Here is a 16,890-nt window from a genome sequence, read left to right on the forward strand (position 1 = left end):
AATTCTTGAAAAAAAAATTTTTTGACAAATGTTGATTCGAAAAATGAAAATTCGTCTAAAAAATAATTATATCTAATAAAATTGTTGAAAATGAAAATTCTAACTAATGATTTTTATGGGATAATCGATTTTCAAGATAGTTTAATTAAAAGAAACTTTGAGGTTAGGAGTTCATACTACGAAATTGATAAAATTGTATAAGAAGAAAAGAATATAAATATTGTATGTCAATAGTTTTAATCAATTGTAAATTCGAACCAATCAAAATTCGGCTAAAAAAAAAATTCTTTCTAATATTCTTTTTGCTAAAAATAATTTTGTAAATTAAAATATTACTACGGTTTTGAAAAAAAAGATTAATATAATAATTAATTAATATAATTAATATATTAATAATATTGTTGCCCACTCTACCCTATTTGAAAAATGAATTTAATAAAATTCTTATTTTATCACACTTTTTGCTAACATTGTGAAAGAAATTTTTTTTTTTTTAAATAAATTTACGTATAATATAATGTATAATACGATTTGAGTATTATTAATAAATAATGAAATAATAAAAAGTAATTTTCACACTTCGCCTTTTTTTTTTTTGCAAAATTCATGAGATTTAAATTGACAGATTGACAGGGACTTTTTTCTTAATAATATAGGCATCATATCATCTTTCAAAGAAAAAAAAAAAAAAAGATATTTTTAAAAAACCATGTAATTTATAACACGTACAGGTACGATTTGATTATTATTAATAAATTATGAGACAATACAAAGAAATATTCACAGTACCGGCTACGCTTTTTTCCTATATATAAAATTTATGAACTGTAAATTGACTGAGGAAATTTTATTAATAATATAGGCATATCATATCATCGAGATTTGTCTATTATTAATATTAAAGGTAAAAAAGATCTATAGAATGCGCGCTTAAACAACGATAAAACTCAGAGGGTGATAATATAGTTTTTTATGTACATTGCAATGGTAGAAGTTTTTGAAATTCGTTACTATCAAATAAATAAATTTCTTTTGTCTTTGATTGGACAATGGCCATTTCAATCGACCATCAAAGCTCGCATATTTTTTTTTATTATGCTAATATTTGTATTATCTCAACTATTTCTACAGGTCACTTTATATAATATTCATTTTTAAAATAATCTAATTTTTTTCAACGAGAAAAAAAAATGATAATTTCTAAGAAAAAAAAAACTTCAGTGAAGTTCACATAACGTTTATAAGATTAATGATAAAGAATGAAAAATATTTTTTACGCGTAAAATAAAATTTTTCTTTTTTTTTCATATATAGAGAAACGTTGCATAAATTTTTTCAAAAAAATTATAATAATTTGCATAGAAAAATATTTTTGCTTTTAAAACGTTGATCATAAACATTAACTTCACCGATGTAAAAAATTTTATAAAAAGTTAATGTTTTCAATAATTGGAAGTTACAGTTTGATAAAATTGCAAAATATATTTACTATATAGGTTACTTCAACTTATTGTTACTGGCCAGATATGGATATGTTTATTGAAAGTGGTTCGCCTATTCTTATTGCTGGAATATGTGCAGCAAAAATAAGTAACTTTATTATAAACTCGAGAAAGGTAAGTATTTTTTTAAAACTATAAGATTAATTACACTTAGTAACAAAAAAATCGTCATGTTTTGTTTATTTTAAAATTCATGTGTTTATTGAATATTTGGGTTTCAATGAACCAATGAATCAGTAACCCAAAAAACCTCTAAGTGACTAGTTTCAAGCAAATACGATTATGGAGAATCGCTTTCTACCTTTGCATACATTCCCAAAGATTTGAACAATTATATGTTAGGGGCTATGTGTTAAATACAGGTTCCCTGCAATTATTGCATGACATTTTAGTTTTGAGTCTTAAAGTTGAAGGTTTCAGCTTTCTTTTGAGCCCTATTAAAGCTTTGTACGTTTTTACGTTTTCCTTTTATAGTACTTCAAAAAAACCCACATTTTCAAGGAACTGAACAAATTAAATTTTTTTTTGTATTTTCTTGTTACTTGATACCTAAATATATTCAATAAACACAGGAATTTTGAAATAGACACAACATGACCATTTTTTTGTTACCCAGTGTAATAATTTTATGAAACTAAAAATTATTAACCATCATTTTAGATGAAAAAACTTTTACTAAAAATGCAAAGCCATTGGATGTCTTTAAATGACAGTTCTGAAATTGAAATTCTGAAGAATTACACAATTGCGAGTCATAAAATGACATTACTTTATATGAGTAAGACGACATTCGAAAATATAAATTTTTTTTCGCCATTGACATTCCTTTCAGGAAGAGTGCTAAAAATTAAAAAATTAATAAAAATTTATTTTTAGGAATTGTGTATTCTGCTTTAACAGTTTTTATGATAGTACCCACACTTCAGTCAATTGCTGAAAACGTTTTACCAGGACGAAATCAAACATATCCTTTACCATTTCCTATTGACAATATTGTTAATGTGGAGAAATATCATAAAATTTTGTTAATTCATTCTTTCATTAGCACATATTATTTTATAACTGTTTATATATCGGCTGATACAATGTTCTTAACTTATGCAACACATGGCTGCGGAATGTTTGCAGTGTTAGGGTAATGAATTTCATTTCAAATTTTATTTTATTTAACATTAAAAAATTCTTCTGTTACAATCACTGAAAAACAAATTATTTCATTCAAATAATTGGTTACTTGATCATATATTATCAAATAAATATTATACTTGAAGCAAATAATTTTTATTTAAATTAAATAAATTGTAATGAAACCAATAACTTCTGTATTTAAAACAAATACTATTTAATTGAATCAAATAAATATTATTTGGTTCATGTATGTATTTATTTGATAATAGTCAAGTAAGCGATTATTTGAATGAAATAAATTTTTTTATCAGTGTATATATTTGAATGATTTCCCGTGTGAAGTGATTAAGGTGAAAAAACAAACGCGTTTATGTTTAGGTAATTTTTTTAGTTAAGGGTATGTGGGCAAAGGACGTTTTTTTGTGGTTTGAAACTTTCTCTGAAATAAAAAATGATTTCGGCTTAAAATTTTGGAAAAATGATTTTGTTTGGTACAAGGAATCTCGCTGTTCTACTCATTTGATATAACTTAATGCAAACATAATAAAAATAAGCAATAAATAGTAAAATGATGTATTTATTCGTAGTTACTTCAGTGGCCACTTGCTCGAATTGGCGCTGTTTACTGGAGCACTAAACAGTCAAGCAACGTCTGTGTATGCGCCGCCATCTTTGTTTTCATTTTCGTTTAAAAATAAAACTTTTTAAACATCATTTTTTAATAATTTAACTCAAAATTATGTATTTTTCGGAGAACAGCGAGATTCCTTGTACCCTAATCAATCATCCCTCAAAATTTTAGACAAAAATCTTTCCTCATTTTAGAGTGAAATGTATACTACCAAAAACACATTTTCCCATACTAGGTCACGTGGGAGGTTCCCACATACCTTTAAATAATGAAATAAAAAAAAAAATTTTGATATTAGTTTAGAAAGAAAACTTTTTTAACGCCCTTTAGTTTGTTAAAATGCCTTTTTGGAAAAAAAATTTTGACCCAAAAAATTTAAAATGAAAAATAAATTTGCTTGGGGCGCATAATTATTCTAGAAAAATCATTAATTAGAATTTTCATTTTTAAAAAATTTTATTAATAATAATTATTTTTTAGACAAATTTTCAATTTTCGAATTATAATTTGACAGATTTTCTTTATATACGAAGTTTTACTTAAAAAAATGTTTAGCTATCGAATTTTTGTTTGTCAGAATTTTTATTTTAGTAATTTTCTTTTAGATGATTTTTTATTTAAAAGAATTTTAATTTATCTAAATTCTCATGCAATTGAATTTTTAAATAACAGAAATTCCAATTTACCGAATTTTAATTTGTCTGAATTTTTATTCTTACAAATTTTTAAGTGATAGAATTTTGAAGACACCGAATTTTTATTTATCCTAAATTACTAATGTCCGAACAAACAATCCACAGAAAGATTTCGGCGCAATTTTTAAAATTGACCAAACATGATTTTCTTGTCAATTTCTAATTGGTTAATTTTAAAAATTGCGCCGAAATATTTATCTCGATTATTTGTTCGGACATTAGTAGTTTCGAACAAATGAAAATTCGGCGTCTTAAAAATTCGTATAAATAAAAATTTAGACGAATTAAAATTCGGTGAATTAGTATTTCTGTCATTTAAAAATTTGAATCACATAAAATTCGATTCAATGAGAATTTTGTTAAATTGTAATTCACTTTAATCCCTTAAATGCTGATGACGATAATTTTAACCGTCAAATCTTCGTTATTGCAGTTAAGGGTTTAATTAAAATTTGTTTAAATAAAATACTTATTATTTAAGGTAATTGAATGGTATTTGTTTAAATACAAAAATTTTGGTTCAAGTAATAGTCTAAGATCCCGCTGCAAGATTTCTACACTCATCTCTTTTATGGATGAAATTGATTTGAAATGAAAGATTTTTTTATCCTGTTTCCGAAACGCATAGGGTGCCTAACCTTTTATGGTCCATTTTTTTGATACAATAAAAATTTCTGTGAAAATTTGTTGAAATGTTTCACTCATAAGTTTTATGAATGAAACTTGTATTAATGGAAAGAACATGAAAAAAATAAGAAATAAATGATAGGTTGCCTCATTTCCAATGGTCTCGTTTCCTGGCAGCCACTTAAAAATTTCCCACTTTCTGTTGAAATATTTCATTTATAACTTTTATGAAAAAATCCACCACCAATGTAAAGATTGATCATTTTTCTACACGATAAGAGTAGGTTGCCTAAAAGAATATGGTCCAGAAAATTAGTTGCCACATATGAAAAATTAAAAAATTTATTTGAAAGGTGAGAAAAACCGCGCAACTAGATGACACGAACGCTGTTGTTTTGTTTCTTTGACGTATATAAATAATAAAATAATTCGTTGACAATTCATGAAATGATTACCGAAAATATTAATCAGCAATTACCACTTTTAAATAAAATTTAATAATTATAAATTTAATATGTCTTTGCATTTAGTAATATGCAAGACTTTTTAAAATAATTACAAACGACAATATATGGATTTTATTATCGCAATTTAATATGATTCTTTAATTATAAACAGTTTTGCTTTTTTTATTATTGAAAAACAATTTGTTTTTTATTTGAGTATTATATACGTTCATTTTGCATTATTCATTATCTTCTGATAAATTTTTAATATCAAATAACCTCTACGTATCAACAATTTATGATACGTTCGTCATTTGTCACCTGTTTTACGTATATATTTTGCGCAATTTCTTCTCAACTTTCGAATAAATTTTTCAATTTTAATATGTGGCAACTAATTTTCTGGACCATATTCTTTTAGGCAACCTACTCTTATCGTGTAGAAAAATGATCAATCTTTACATTGGTGGTGGATTTTTTCATAAAAGTTATAAATGAAATATTTCAACAGAAAGTGGGAAATTTTCAAGTGGCTGCCAGGAAACAAGACCATTGGAAATGAGGCAACCTATCATTTATTTATTATTTTTTTCATGTTCTTTCAATTAATACAAGTTTCATCCATAAAACTTATGAGTGAAACATTTCAACAAATTTTCACAGAAATTTTTATTGTATCAAAAAAATGGACCATAAAAGGTTAGGCACCCTATGCGTTTCGGAAACAGGATAAAAAAATCTTTCATTTCAAATCAATTTCATCCATAAAAGAGATGAGTGTAGAAATCTTGCAGTGGGATCTCCTACTATAAATATTTATTTGATAATAGTAACTAACCGATTATTTCAATCGAATATATTTTTTTTCAGAGTATTGTTCTCTTTTTCATAAAAAATACCTTATCTTGTATTTTTTTTTTTTTTTTTTTTGAATTATTATCAATTATGTATTATGTATAATATGTGTCTGTCTGCATGAAAAGAGACCACTTTTACCTCTTTCATAAGGGCTATAATCGCATTAAAATTCACGCAAAAATAATCCTTATTGAAATCGACAAAGTTGACCCTTTTCATGCAAACGAGCACATATAAAAGTGAATATTAATAGGAACCAATTGAAAAATGTATCCCTGGAAAATAATGAGGAATCGAGTAAAAAGCCAGATGATGAAATTTACAGGAAATTTTTAAAATATATTAAAAATCACGTTGAAGTCTTAAAGTTAGTATATCATATCAAAGCATAAAATTAATTTTTCGCTAACCAGTCACTAAAGTTTTATAGAATTTGACTATTAAAATTATAGATCTACTTCTACACGGAGAAAAATAAATAGTAATAATTGTAACATTTTCGATCAAAAATTACTACTTTCAAATAGTAATTTTGGACCTGCTCAAGAAATAGTAACTTTTGTTTCTTTTTAAAGAAATTTTACTTTTTTCAAAAAAGAATAATTCATCTCAAGGAATATAATTTTTATTAAAAGCTGAGTAATATTTAAAATGTCCCAAGCAATAAATGCTAGGATCGAAGCAACTTTTATTATGAATCGGAACAATTATTACTATTTCCTAAAGAAATAGTAATAAGTTTTACTCGAAAAAGTAGTAATCGGTACTACTACAATGACGCGCCTCACATGTACGGGTGAAAGGAATTCTGTCGCGTGTGCAGCTGCGCGCCTGCGCGTTTGTTCACGACGTGATGAGAAGATGAAGCGAGTATAGAGAGCTATATATTTTCTCGTTTTATTTTAATAAATAAAAATAAAGCAGTGCGTTTAAAAAAAATTTTTTTAATTAATTAACACTCTTTATGCGTATTATATTCATTATTTCACAAGTTTCACTCTTTAAACATATTCACACTTACAATTAACAACTGAACATATCGGAAAATCTTACATCTACACGGATTAGAACCCTACCTACGAAACTTATATCTAAACGCAATAACCCTAAATCGCACGCTTTTTCACTAAGCCTCTCGGCCGTCGCAACCGCTGCACTCAAAAACGTAATTTACCCACATACCCCTCTTTAATAAAATGAATCATAAATTGTATTTATTTAGATAAGATATTAAATTAACATATAAAAATTTATAATAATAATAAAATAAATAAAATAAAATATTTCTACAAAATAAATAAGAATTATTTAAGCAAATGTTATAAAAATTTTATATATAAAACAGTTGGAATTGCACATTGTAGTATATAAAACTTTGAAGTATTAGCAAATAATAATTAATACTAATATACATAAAATCTTAAGAAGTTTATTTCTTTATGTTTTTTTTATTTATTTTATTATTATAGGTATAATAATTATTATATTATTTATTTTTATTATTTAATTAGATAGTAATTAATTAAAAGTTAATTAAGTAATCAATTGATATTCATTATATACGCAGGAATTGCATACTTTGGAAATTGATATAAATAAATAAAATGTAGGAATTAAAAATTAATTTAAAATGCTAAAATTATTTATTGTCAAACATTTTTTTATTAAGATGAAATTTACATTTTTTATACTTATATATAAGTTCTTTCTAAGTTTCTAACAAAGACTGTCTTTGCTTTCTAACCCGAAAATGCCGGATCACTTTAACAACGTCAGGCTACGATCGCTGCGCATGACCGTAGTGACGTAATCACACACCCACAGGCGTATAGTAGTAGTGGTACGGATTACTACTTTTTCGAGTAAAAAGTTTGTTCTGCAATAGTAAAACTTGTTTCTTGCAGAAGCAATTTTTATATTCCGCAGTAGTGCTTATTAGGATTTCTACGAGTAATATTTAAAAAATGTTGAATGTAAAAATTAATACAAAATTTAATAAAATTTACAATGGCGTTATAAAATTTAAAAATCGCAAAGCAATTTCCATTACATCTGTAGTAATTTTTAAAGTGACTACTGTAATAATTACTATTAGTAATTTTTACTACCATAAATAGTAATATTTACTTCATGAAAAGTACATTTTACAATTAATAGTAATTTTTACTAGAAAAATATAATTATTACTATTCCATAGGAATTATTACTAGAAACTCAGCTCCATTTTTCTCCGTGTACATGAATTTTTATTTTTCATAAACTTTTCCGACTGTAGGTGTATAAAATAGTGTCATAATAAAGCACGAAAATAATATAATTCTTTTTTAAAATGAAATATTAAAAAAAAACGTTTCTAATGGGCCATAGAAATGTATCTGCCAAACGAAAAAAAATATTTTTTTTTTTACAAAATTTATTGTAAAATGAAGTTTTTAAAAAATTCACATTTCTATATGGCCAAATAGAAATGTTTTTTCAACATTTCGATTTGAATAAAAATAATTTTTTTTCTTGCTGATTTCACAAATAATATTAATGTTTCATTCATTGATTTGTATTTACTTTATCCTGACATATAAGTTTTGTAGAACTTCTGGAATCAACGTACTCAACAACATTTCTATTTCAAACGGGAATAAACGTGATTTCAATAAGTGTTACAGGGATGCAGGTAATTAAAAAATATGATATTATTGTTGAGACAAACAATAATAATAATAATAATAATAATAATAATAATAATAATAATAAGTATATGGGTGATTCTCCACGTAGCGCACAACTTGCTTTTTTCATGTTATGAAAGAAAAATCACAAATAATATTCACATAATATTTCGATTCCAATGCAAAAAGGTAATTTCTGTGACTACAAACAAAAACCAATAGTTATTTTTGTATTTAACATTATAATTTTTCGTGAAAAGTGGTTTTTAAGGGTGAAAACGTGAAAATTTGACCTGTCCCCACAGGATGTTTAAACAAAAAAGTTAATATTTTTAGCAATGTGCACTAATAAATACAATTTCTGTTGCTATTTTAGTATTGTATATTGTAGTGGAATTGAATAAAAAAAAGTTTGATCAAAAAAATAATTATTTTCTTTTTTTTTTCGCTATTTATACTTGACTGCACTTTTGTGTGTTATTCTGCGTTTTATTATTATTAAACATTGAATTATTTAAATAAAAGTCAAGTGTTAATATAGTTCTACTTCAGTAACAGCAAAAGTTATATTCCTTCAGTTGATCCATGAAGAAAATAATCAATTTTCTAATTGATTTATCCTTTTTTTACACATTTTAAGATTCAAATTTGTACAGGGCATCACAAAATCGTCTCCACCGGCATCCACCGACCCTTCAATATTATTTAAAAAAATAGAATATAATTAAATAATAAAGGTTAAGGTTAAATAAAGTGTTGTTATATTATTTTAGTCTATATATATATGTGAAACATATGAAACCGATTAAAAATAAATGATAATTTTCTCAAAAAAAAAAAAAAAAATTATTAACATCAGTTCCACCGGTTCGACCGACCCCAGCGTCTCCACCCGCCACAAAATTTCTATAAATTACCGTATAAATTTCCATAAATTACCGCATAAATTTCCATAAATTACCTTAAAAATTTCTGTAAATTCCCCCAAAAATTTCCTTAAACATTTTAAATTAAATTTCAACTATTTTATAGAATTCAACAAGCAAAGAATTTTTTTTTAATTTGTTTAAAAAAATTTAAAAATTATAAAAAATTTTACCTGCCCACCATGGATATTTATTTCTTGACACTTTATCTTCAAAATATGTATTGATATTTATCATTTCGATAAAAAAATATTTTTAAAGTTTCAGACACCAAATCGTGCGCTACGCGGAGAATCACCTATATATTATTTCTGTATATAAATATTTTAAATAAAATATCTACGAAAAATTTGATTGTAGATATATCGTACCCAATTTTATTTTGTTTATTTTTTTATATTATACAGAATTATAGAAAATAATTTTTATTTTAGATTGTGTTGAATATTGATAATCCAGATCAAGTAATGAGATGTATGACAAACTTATCCGGTCAAATAATACAATTATACATAAATAGTTTACCATGTCAGCGAATAATTGATCATAGTTTTAGCATTCGAGATGCTGTGTAAGTATTTAAATCTTAAATACTTTTTTTTCTTACTTTCTCAATTCATTTGTAATGCTATTATACGGTACAAAAATCACAACCTTTTTTTTATGCTTAATCAAAATTTTTAAATTTATAGAAAAAATAAAAAAAATAAGGAAAAAAAATTTATATCAAGTAAAAAATTCTAACAAACAAAAGTCCCAATTGACAATATTAAATTAATTTTTATGAATAATTATAATATTATAATAATTATATATAATATAATAATACATATTATAATTATATTATAATTATATAATAATATTATAATTATATAATAATATTATTATTATTATTATTACTAAATTCATCAAAGATTTTGAAAATCTCTCTTTTATTTAAATAGTTACTCTTCTCCATGGTATTTATTTCCAAAAAAAATAAGACCTCTGATACACATTATTTTAATGAGAGTCATTACTCCGTGTCAAATAACTGCTGGTAAATTGTATATTATGTCCATGGAAAATTTTGGTATGGTAGGTTAATTTAACTTTCATGTTAAATTCAAAAATATTAAAGTATATAAATGGAGTAAAATTTTTGAAGTGTACCAATTCAAAAAACAAAAATAAATAAATAATAATTAAACATCGACTTTCCGATGCATTATCGTATACCAAAAGAGCGAATTGTCAAAACATTAATTTTCCAATTCACTGGTTTTCCAAAGCGTCGATTTTTCAAAACATCGTCTATCCAATGCATCAATTTTCCAAAACATCGATTCGCATTGGAAAGTCGATGTTTAGATTAGGAAACGTTTTTTAAAATCGGTTAATTTAAAAGGCGATGTTTTGACGAATCGATTATGTTTTAGCAAGTCAATGTTTTGATAAGGTGCGATGTATTAAAAAGTCGGTGCTTCGGAGAGTCCATGTAATGAAACTCAATTTTCAAAAAGAGGGGTAAATTTTGAATTTTTTAAAAACAATGTTGTACCCGAGGGGGAATTTACTAGTTAAAAACGTGTACACTTGACTACCGGTATTACACCTCATATTACCCTTATTACTAAATTATTACACGTTATTACAGAGTATTACACATTATTACAGAGATATTACAGATTTTTTTGCGTTATTACAGCACCGTAATAACTCATTATTACACGGTATTACACGTTATTACACAAGTATTACAGGAAGAGTGTACACTTGACTACCGGAGTAAATTCCCCCTCGGTTGTACCATTCAAAAGAGCAGGAAAAAAGCTTTGGAAAACATATAGATCAAAATTTTTTCATCCTTTTATGCAATAGTTATGATTTTTCTAAAAATCCAATGTTCACATTTTTACTATTGATAGACTTCAGGAATTTCGCCCCATTTAATATAACGTTGTATATTCATACAATAATTTATAAAATAATATCAAGGTATTGAAGACATCAATGTCCTATTTCACAGTTTTATTGTCCATGAGATAGTTATGAAAATAGCAAAATAAAAATTTGAAAAGAAGGTAAAATTTCATATAAAATTTTATAATTATTAAATTTTTTTTAAATTCATTGTATGTTATTTTGATATAATTTTTTTCAGAAAAATAAAAATTATAGGAAAATATTTGCTGTACATTACACTTAGAAAAACGTGCAAAATAAAATAAATGACCTTAAAGACCCCTTTAAAGGGTCAAAATGAACGCATAAAATTTTTTCAACATAAAGTCTTTTAAAATTAGTTGTATAAAATGAAGAAATTGACATTTAACTTTTTATAAAATAAATAAATTTTCTTGAAAATATATAATCCAGCGAGTTTAATACCTGAATTGTTCTTACTTTTTACAAAAATTAAATTAAAATTAAGTACACGGAAAAAAAAAGTAATTTTTACTACTTTCATTGTAAAATGGGACCTGTCCGAAGTTTCTGCGCATCTCTGCCCTGGCGGATTCGATTTGCGTAATGTCTACTTAACTAAGCGGACTTTAGGTAGACATTAGGTAGACATGTAAAAAAACGTATAAAAAAGCTATTAATCGACTTATTATGATAAAAAAAAGTTGATAAAAGGGTAAATGAATGTTTATAGAGTAAATTCGTACAAAATTTGTAATTAATAAAGCAATAAATAATTAATAATGAATGGAAATGTGCGCGAGATACCTGATCAGTTCAGCTGTACAATTATTTTCGTGCTATTTTCATGAAAAGAATATAAATTAACTGCAAAAACAATTGATATTTATAAAAAAGTGTAAAATTGATTTAATTTTATTGTTTGCAATACGAATTATTAAATAATAATTAAGTTTTTATCAAATGTGAATAGTGTTGTGAAAACCTGTGAAAACTAATGAGTTACTACATTACCGATCGCATATGAGAGATGGCGCCACCAGTTTTTACAATACAGTGCGAGCATGTTTTCTTCCAAGCTTTTGCTTTGAAAGAAAATAAAAAGTGAATTTTAAAATGCAGAATAAAGTTATACAAATAAATATTGATTTCATAATTGTTTCTCGTCCAAAATTACGGACATGATTGCAGCTTTTTTGTTACACTCATCGAGAACTTTTTATTATCATATGCGATCGGTAATGTAGTAACTCATTAGTTTTCACAGGTTTTCACAACACTATTCACATTTGATAAAAACTTAATTATTATTTAATAATTCGTATTGCAAACAATAAAATTAAATCAATTTTACACTTTTTTATAAATATCAATTGTTTTTGCAGTTAATTTATATTCTTTTCATGAAAATAGCACGAAAATAATTGTACAGCTGAACTGATCAGGTATCTCGCGCACATTTCCATTCATTATTAATTATTTATTGCTTTATTAATTACAAATTTTGTACGAATTTACTCTATAAACATTCATTTACCCTTTTATCAACTTTTTTTTATCATAATAAGTCGATTAATAGCTTTTTTATACGTTTTTTTACATGTCTACCTAATGTCTACCTAAAGTCCGCTTAGTTAAGTAGACATTACGCAAATCGAATCCGCCAGGGTGTCAACTTTTACTCCAAAAATAGTAAAATTTACAATTTTTGAAGGAAATTTTACTGTTCTGTAGTAATTTTTACTATTTCTTGAGTAAATTTTACTATTTTTGGAGTAAAAGTTGCCAGAGATGCGCAGAAACTTCGGACAGGTCCCATTTTACAATGAAAGTAGTAAAAATTACTTTTTCTTTTTTTCCGTGTAGAGTCAGCTGGGGTAAATCGAAACATTAGTTATTTCAGTTAAATAAAAAATTTTACAAATAAATACGGCCTCAAACCTTGAACCTTAGATCACCCCCAACAAGGTTTGAGGCCGTATTTATTTTAAAAATTTTTTATTTAACTGAAATAACTACTGTTTCTATTTACCCCAATTGACCCTAATTAAAACATAGCAACTGTTCAGCTGCATACGGTCATTTTGATCCTACATGAGCACTACCTTATCATTTGAAGGTGTGACTTTTACGAGTTAATTTAACACAGTTGGTAAGTTTCATTTTAATATATAGAAAATATTTATCACTTTAATTTAAAAATATTATTTGTTGGAATGTAAATTAAAATAATGCATTACCGATCTCTATACATATATAACTGAATGGGCGATTGTGCCGCCCACCGTACTTTGATTAGAAGACCGGAAGCGCCATATTGTTCATTCCCGTTTTTCATAAATGGCGGGAGAATTCAAATAATTTAATGGGATTTATATTGAATAAGAAATTGAAAATAGTTATTTGTCAATAATTTTAAAACATTGTAACGTAATTGATATTATTATTGATATTAGAAAAACATAGTTATTATATATTAAATTAAGAAAGCAATTAGTTACATAAATTAATTTTCATGAAATAATTAAATGTAATAATTTAATTTTTCTAATTAATTTATAACTATAATAAATAATATAAATCTTAAAGTACATAACATTTGAATTTTGTTGAATTTATTAATTAAAATTCTTTTATCACCGATTCCTGAATTGAAACAAATATATAGAAATTTTAAAGTCAAATTTCCTAATTTGTAAATATGAAGAACGATATTACAAAATATAAGTATGCACAGAAAAAACCTAGTCTCATTTTTGTTGCAACTCAAAATGATTCAATACTAAACGACATAAAAAGTGGCGCCACCAACCTGGTTCATTTTTGTTGCACATCAAAATAAACCGCCGAGGAGGCTCATTCTGAGTTCAGTTTTTTTGTGTGCATAAATTGTAAAAATGTATATAATTTTTCTATTAATGTCAATTTTAAAGTGTAAAATGTAAAAAAACCAATTAAAATATAACCTAAAAATTAGACACTTCAATAATAATATTAAAAATATGCGTACTCACATGTGAAAAGAATCACCTTTTGCATCTTCGTTCACACAATACGCACGCACATACTAACACCATTTTCACTTTTAATTTCAATGATATTAATATTGATAAAAAATTTCGAAAAATCTCCAAATCACTTGTAGAACAGATGAAAACCCCTGTGTAACGAAAACTAACTCGCGAATCACATGAACGTGCGAACCTAATGGCAGGAGTATAAAACAGGAATGAACAATATGGCGACCAGTGTTTCAATCTGAAGCATCCAGTTATATTTTGGCAAAGAAAACTACCACCGCGGGCAACGTGGCGCTAGTGTTTCGCAACAAATATGGCAAATTTAAGAAACAAATATTTTTCAAATTGTGTCCAATGAAAGCAAGTTTGTTAACAAAATAAATTACAAAAACTTGAAACTGTCTAAATGAAACATTCTAAAATCTTGTTTTTTCCATAAATTTTTAAACTTTGCGTATACAAATCACATTCTTGTTAACTACCGCACTCATCTGCTCCAGTGAAAATTTAGTGACTTTATTGTTAAAATTAAAAGTTACTAAATTTTCACTAAAGTAGGGTGGCGGTAGTTGACCATGAAAATTCAACTCTTACAAACTTACAGTTTATCAAATACTTTAACTTGAATAAAGAGGAAAATTAATAAAACTTAACACTTTTAAATAAACTCAAGTGTGCCAAGCAACCACTGCGCCAAACGCCCCGGTATACCACTATACTGGAGTTATAAAAGGAGATTAAAGGCGGTTTCAGAATAGGTGCAAAAGCCAAGTAGAAGTGCAAATCTTATGAGAGCAAAAGAGAGATAGATAAACTACCTATCTCTTTCGCACTCATGAAATTGACACTTGGACTCAGGGTTGCACAGTTACGCGTAACTCAAGTTTTTTACGTAAATTACATTGGTCCTTTACATTTGTAAAATACGTATAATACCCCCCATCATAAACGAATGCATTGTGTTTGAAAAATTTAAGGTAATTTACATTTATAATATACGTAAAAAAATCTATGTTATTTACCTGAGGTATATTACATACGCAACCCTGCATGGACCTATTCTGCAACCATCTTTAAGGCGGTTCATTGGGGAGGTAAATCTATTTATTACACACAGCAAAAAACAAACGGTGTTAATGTATACAAATATGTGTTACATAGGGGGAGAAGATTCAAATTTCAAAAAAAGCGTTACGTAATTTAAGTATGGCCCCTTATGTAGAATATGGCGTTTACCTATCAGTTTCAGTGCTATATTTCACTTTAATATTGTGATTAGATGCTTGGCTTGATATTTTGTAGTTGGAGGATATGAATATTGCAAAGAGATTTGTAAGTTTAATTGTGACGATACTAGGGGATCGTATCACTAGATTATAAAAAAAAAATTAAATTTTGTTAACAAGAGTGCCTTACGACTTTTTTTTAACGTGGGAACACAAATATTAAAAAAAAAACTTCAACATTATTGAAAAAAGTAATATTTTTTTCATACAAGTTTAAAACTTATTTTTTAAAAATAAAAATCAATTACCGGCACAGAAATCTACATTATCGACTGATGGCAAAACAGGAAAATGAAATATAAAAATTACCGACATAGAAATTTACATTGCCGACTGAGGATAAAACAAGAAAATGAAAATATAAAAAATTATCAAAACATAAATCTTACATTACCGATTGATGGTAAAACAAATTTCAAATTTATTTATAAATTCTTCCTTTTTACCATCTATCATCCCTCAAAATTTTAGATAAAAATCTTTTCTCATTTTAGAGTGAAATGTATACTACCAAAACACATTTTCCCATACTAGTTTACGTGGGAGGTTCACACATAATCTTAAAGCAAATTTTCGCTTTAAAAAATTTACTGTATTAAATATTTAAGCAGATACTTATATTTTGTAGAAAAAATTCAAAAATAAAGTTAATATTATTTATTGAATTTTTCTGTATTTTATTTTATATAAGAAAACCTACCTGTCTTAAAATAATTCAAGCAAAACTTCATTTTCACCTTTCGTTGATTTCTCAGGGTGACGGTTGTTAATCCGCTGATCCTTTAAAGTTTCATCTTTTTCCTTGCAATATTTTTTTAACTTCAACTTCACAGTTTGCATTAAGCAAAAAATGGTTTTTGTTATTTCCATATTACCGTCATAGATATCATCTATTTTCCAACCAATTGTTTCATTTCATTTATTGTTCCTATAAATATAATTAAAATAATATTATGCAAAAAAATTTTTAAAAATATTAATTAAATAAAGTTAGTAAAATGAAAGAAAATAAAGTTACATTATTTAGTTGAATTAACCTAAAAATTTCATAGATTCAACCAAATAGTTTTATTGTTTTTAAGATAGAAAAAAATTTATTTGGAACAATTCAATTTTTGTTGATGACACCAAATATCTTTTCTTACTGGAAATTTCATTAAAAATTTTTTTTTTATCATACGTAATAAAGTATGATTTGAG

At 25.8% G+C, this 16,890-nt stretch overlaps 1 protein-coding gene across 1 annotated transcript; it reads left to right on the forward strand.

The window, feature by feature from the left end:
• The first annotated feature begins 948 nt into the window (after window positions 1–948).
• On the forward strand, window positions 949–11,774 carry LOC127285055 (odorant receptor 13a-like). Its single transcript, XM_051310853.1, has 10 exons — window positions 949–1,131; window positions 1,497–1,616; window positions 2,163–2,280; window positions 2,379–2,637; window positions 6,141–6,254; window positions 8,468–8,558; window positions 9,914–10,050; window positions 10,424–10,556; window positions 11,457–11,542; window positions 11,623–11,774. The coding sequence occupies exons 1-9, from the start codon at window positions 973–975 to the stop codon at window positions 11,505–11,507; spliced, it is 1,182 nt and encodes a 393-aa protein (XP_051166810.1). The 5' UTR covers window positions 949–972; the 3' UTR covers window positions 11,508–11,542; window positions 11,623–11,774.
• The last annotated feature ends 5,116 nt before the right edge of the window (window positions 11,775–16,890 follow it).

Source organism: Leptopilina boulardi, unplaced genomic scaffold (assembly GCF_019393585.1).
Source record: "Leptopilina boulardi isolate dan_hultmark-lab unplaced genomic scaffold, ZJU_Lbou_2.1 LbouV2_328, whole genome shotgun sequence".
Classification (NCBI taxonomy): Eukaryota; Metazoa; Arthropoda; class Insecta; order Hymenoptera; family Figitidae; genus Leptopilina; species Leptopilina boulardi.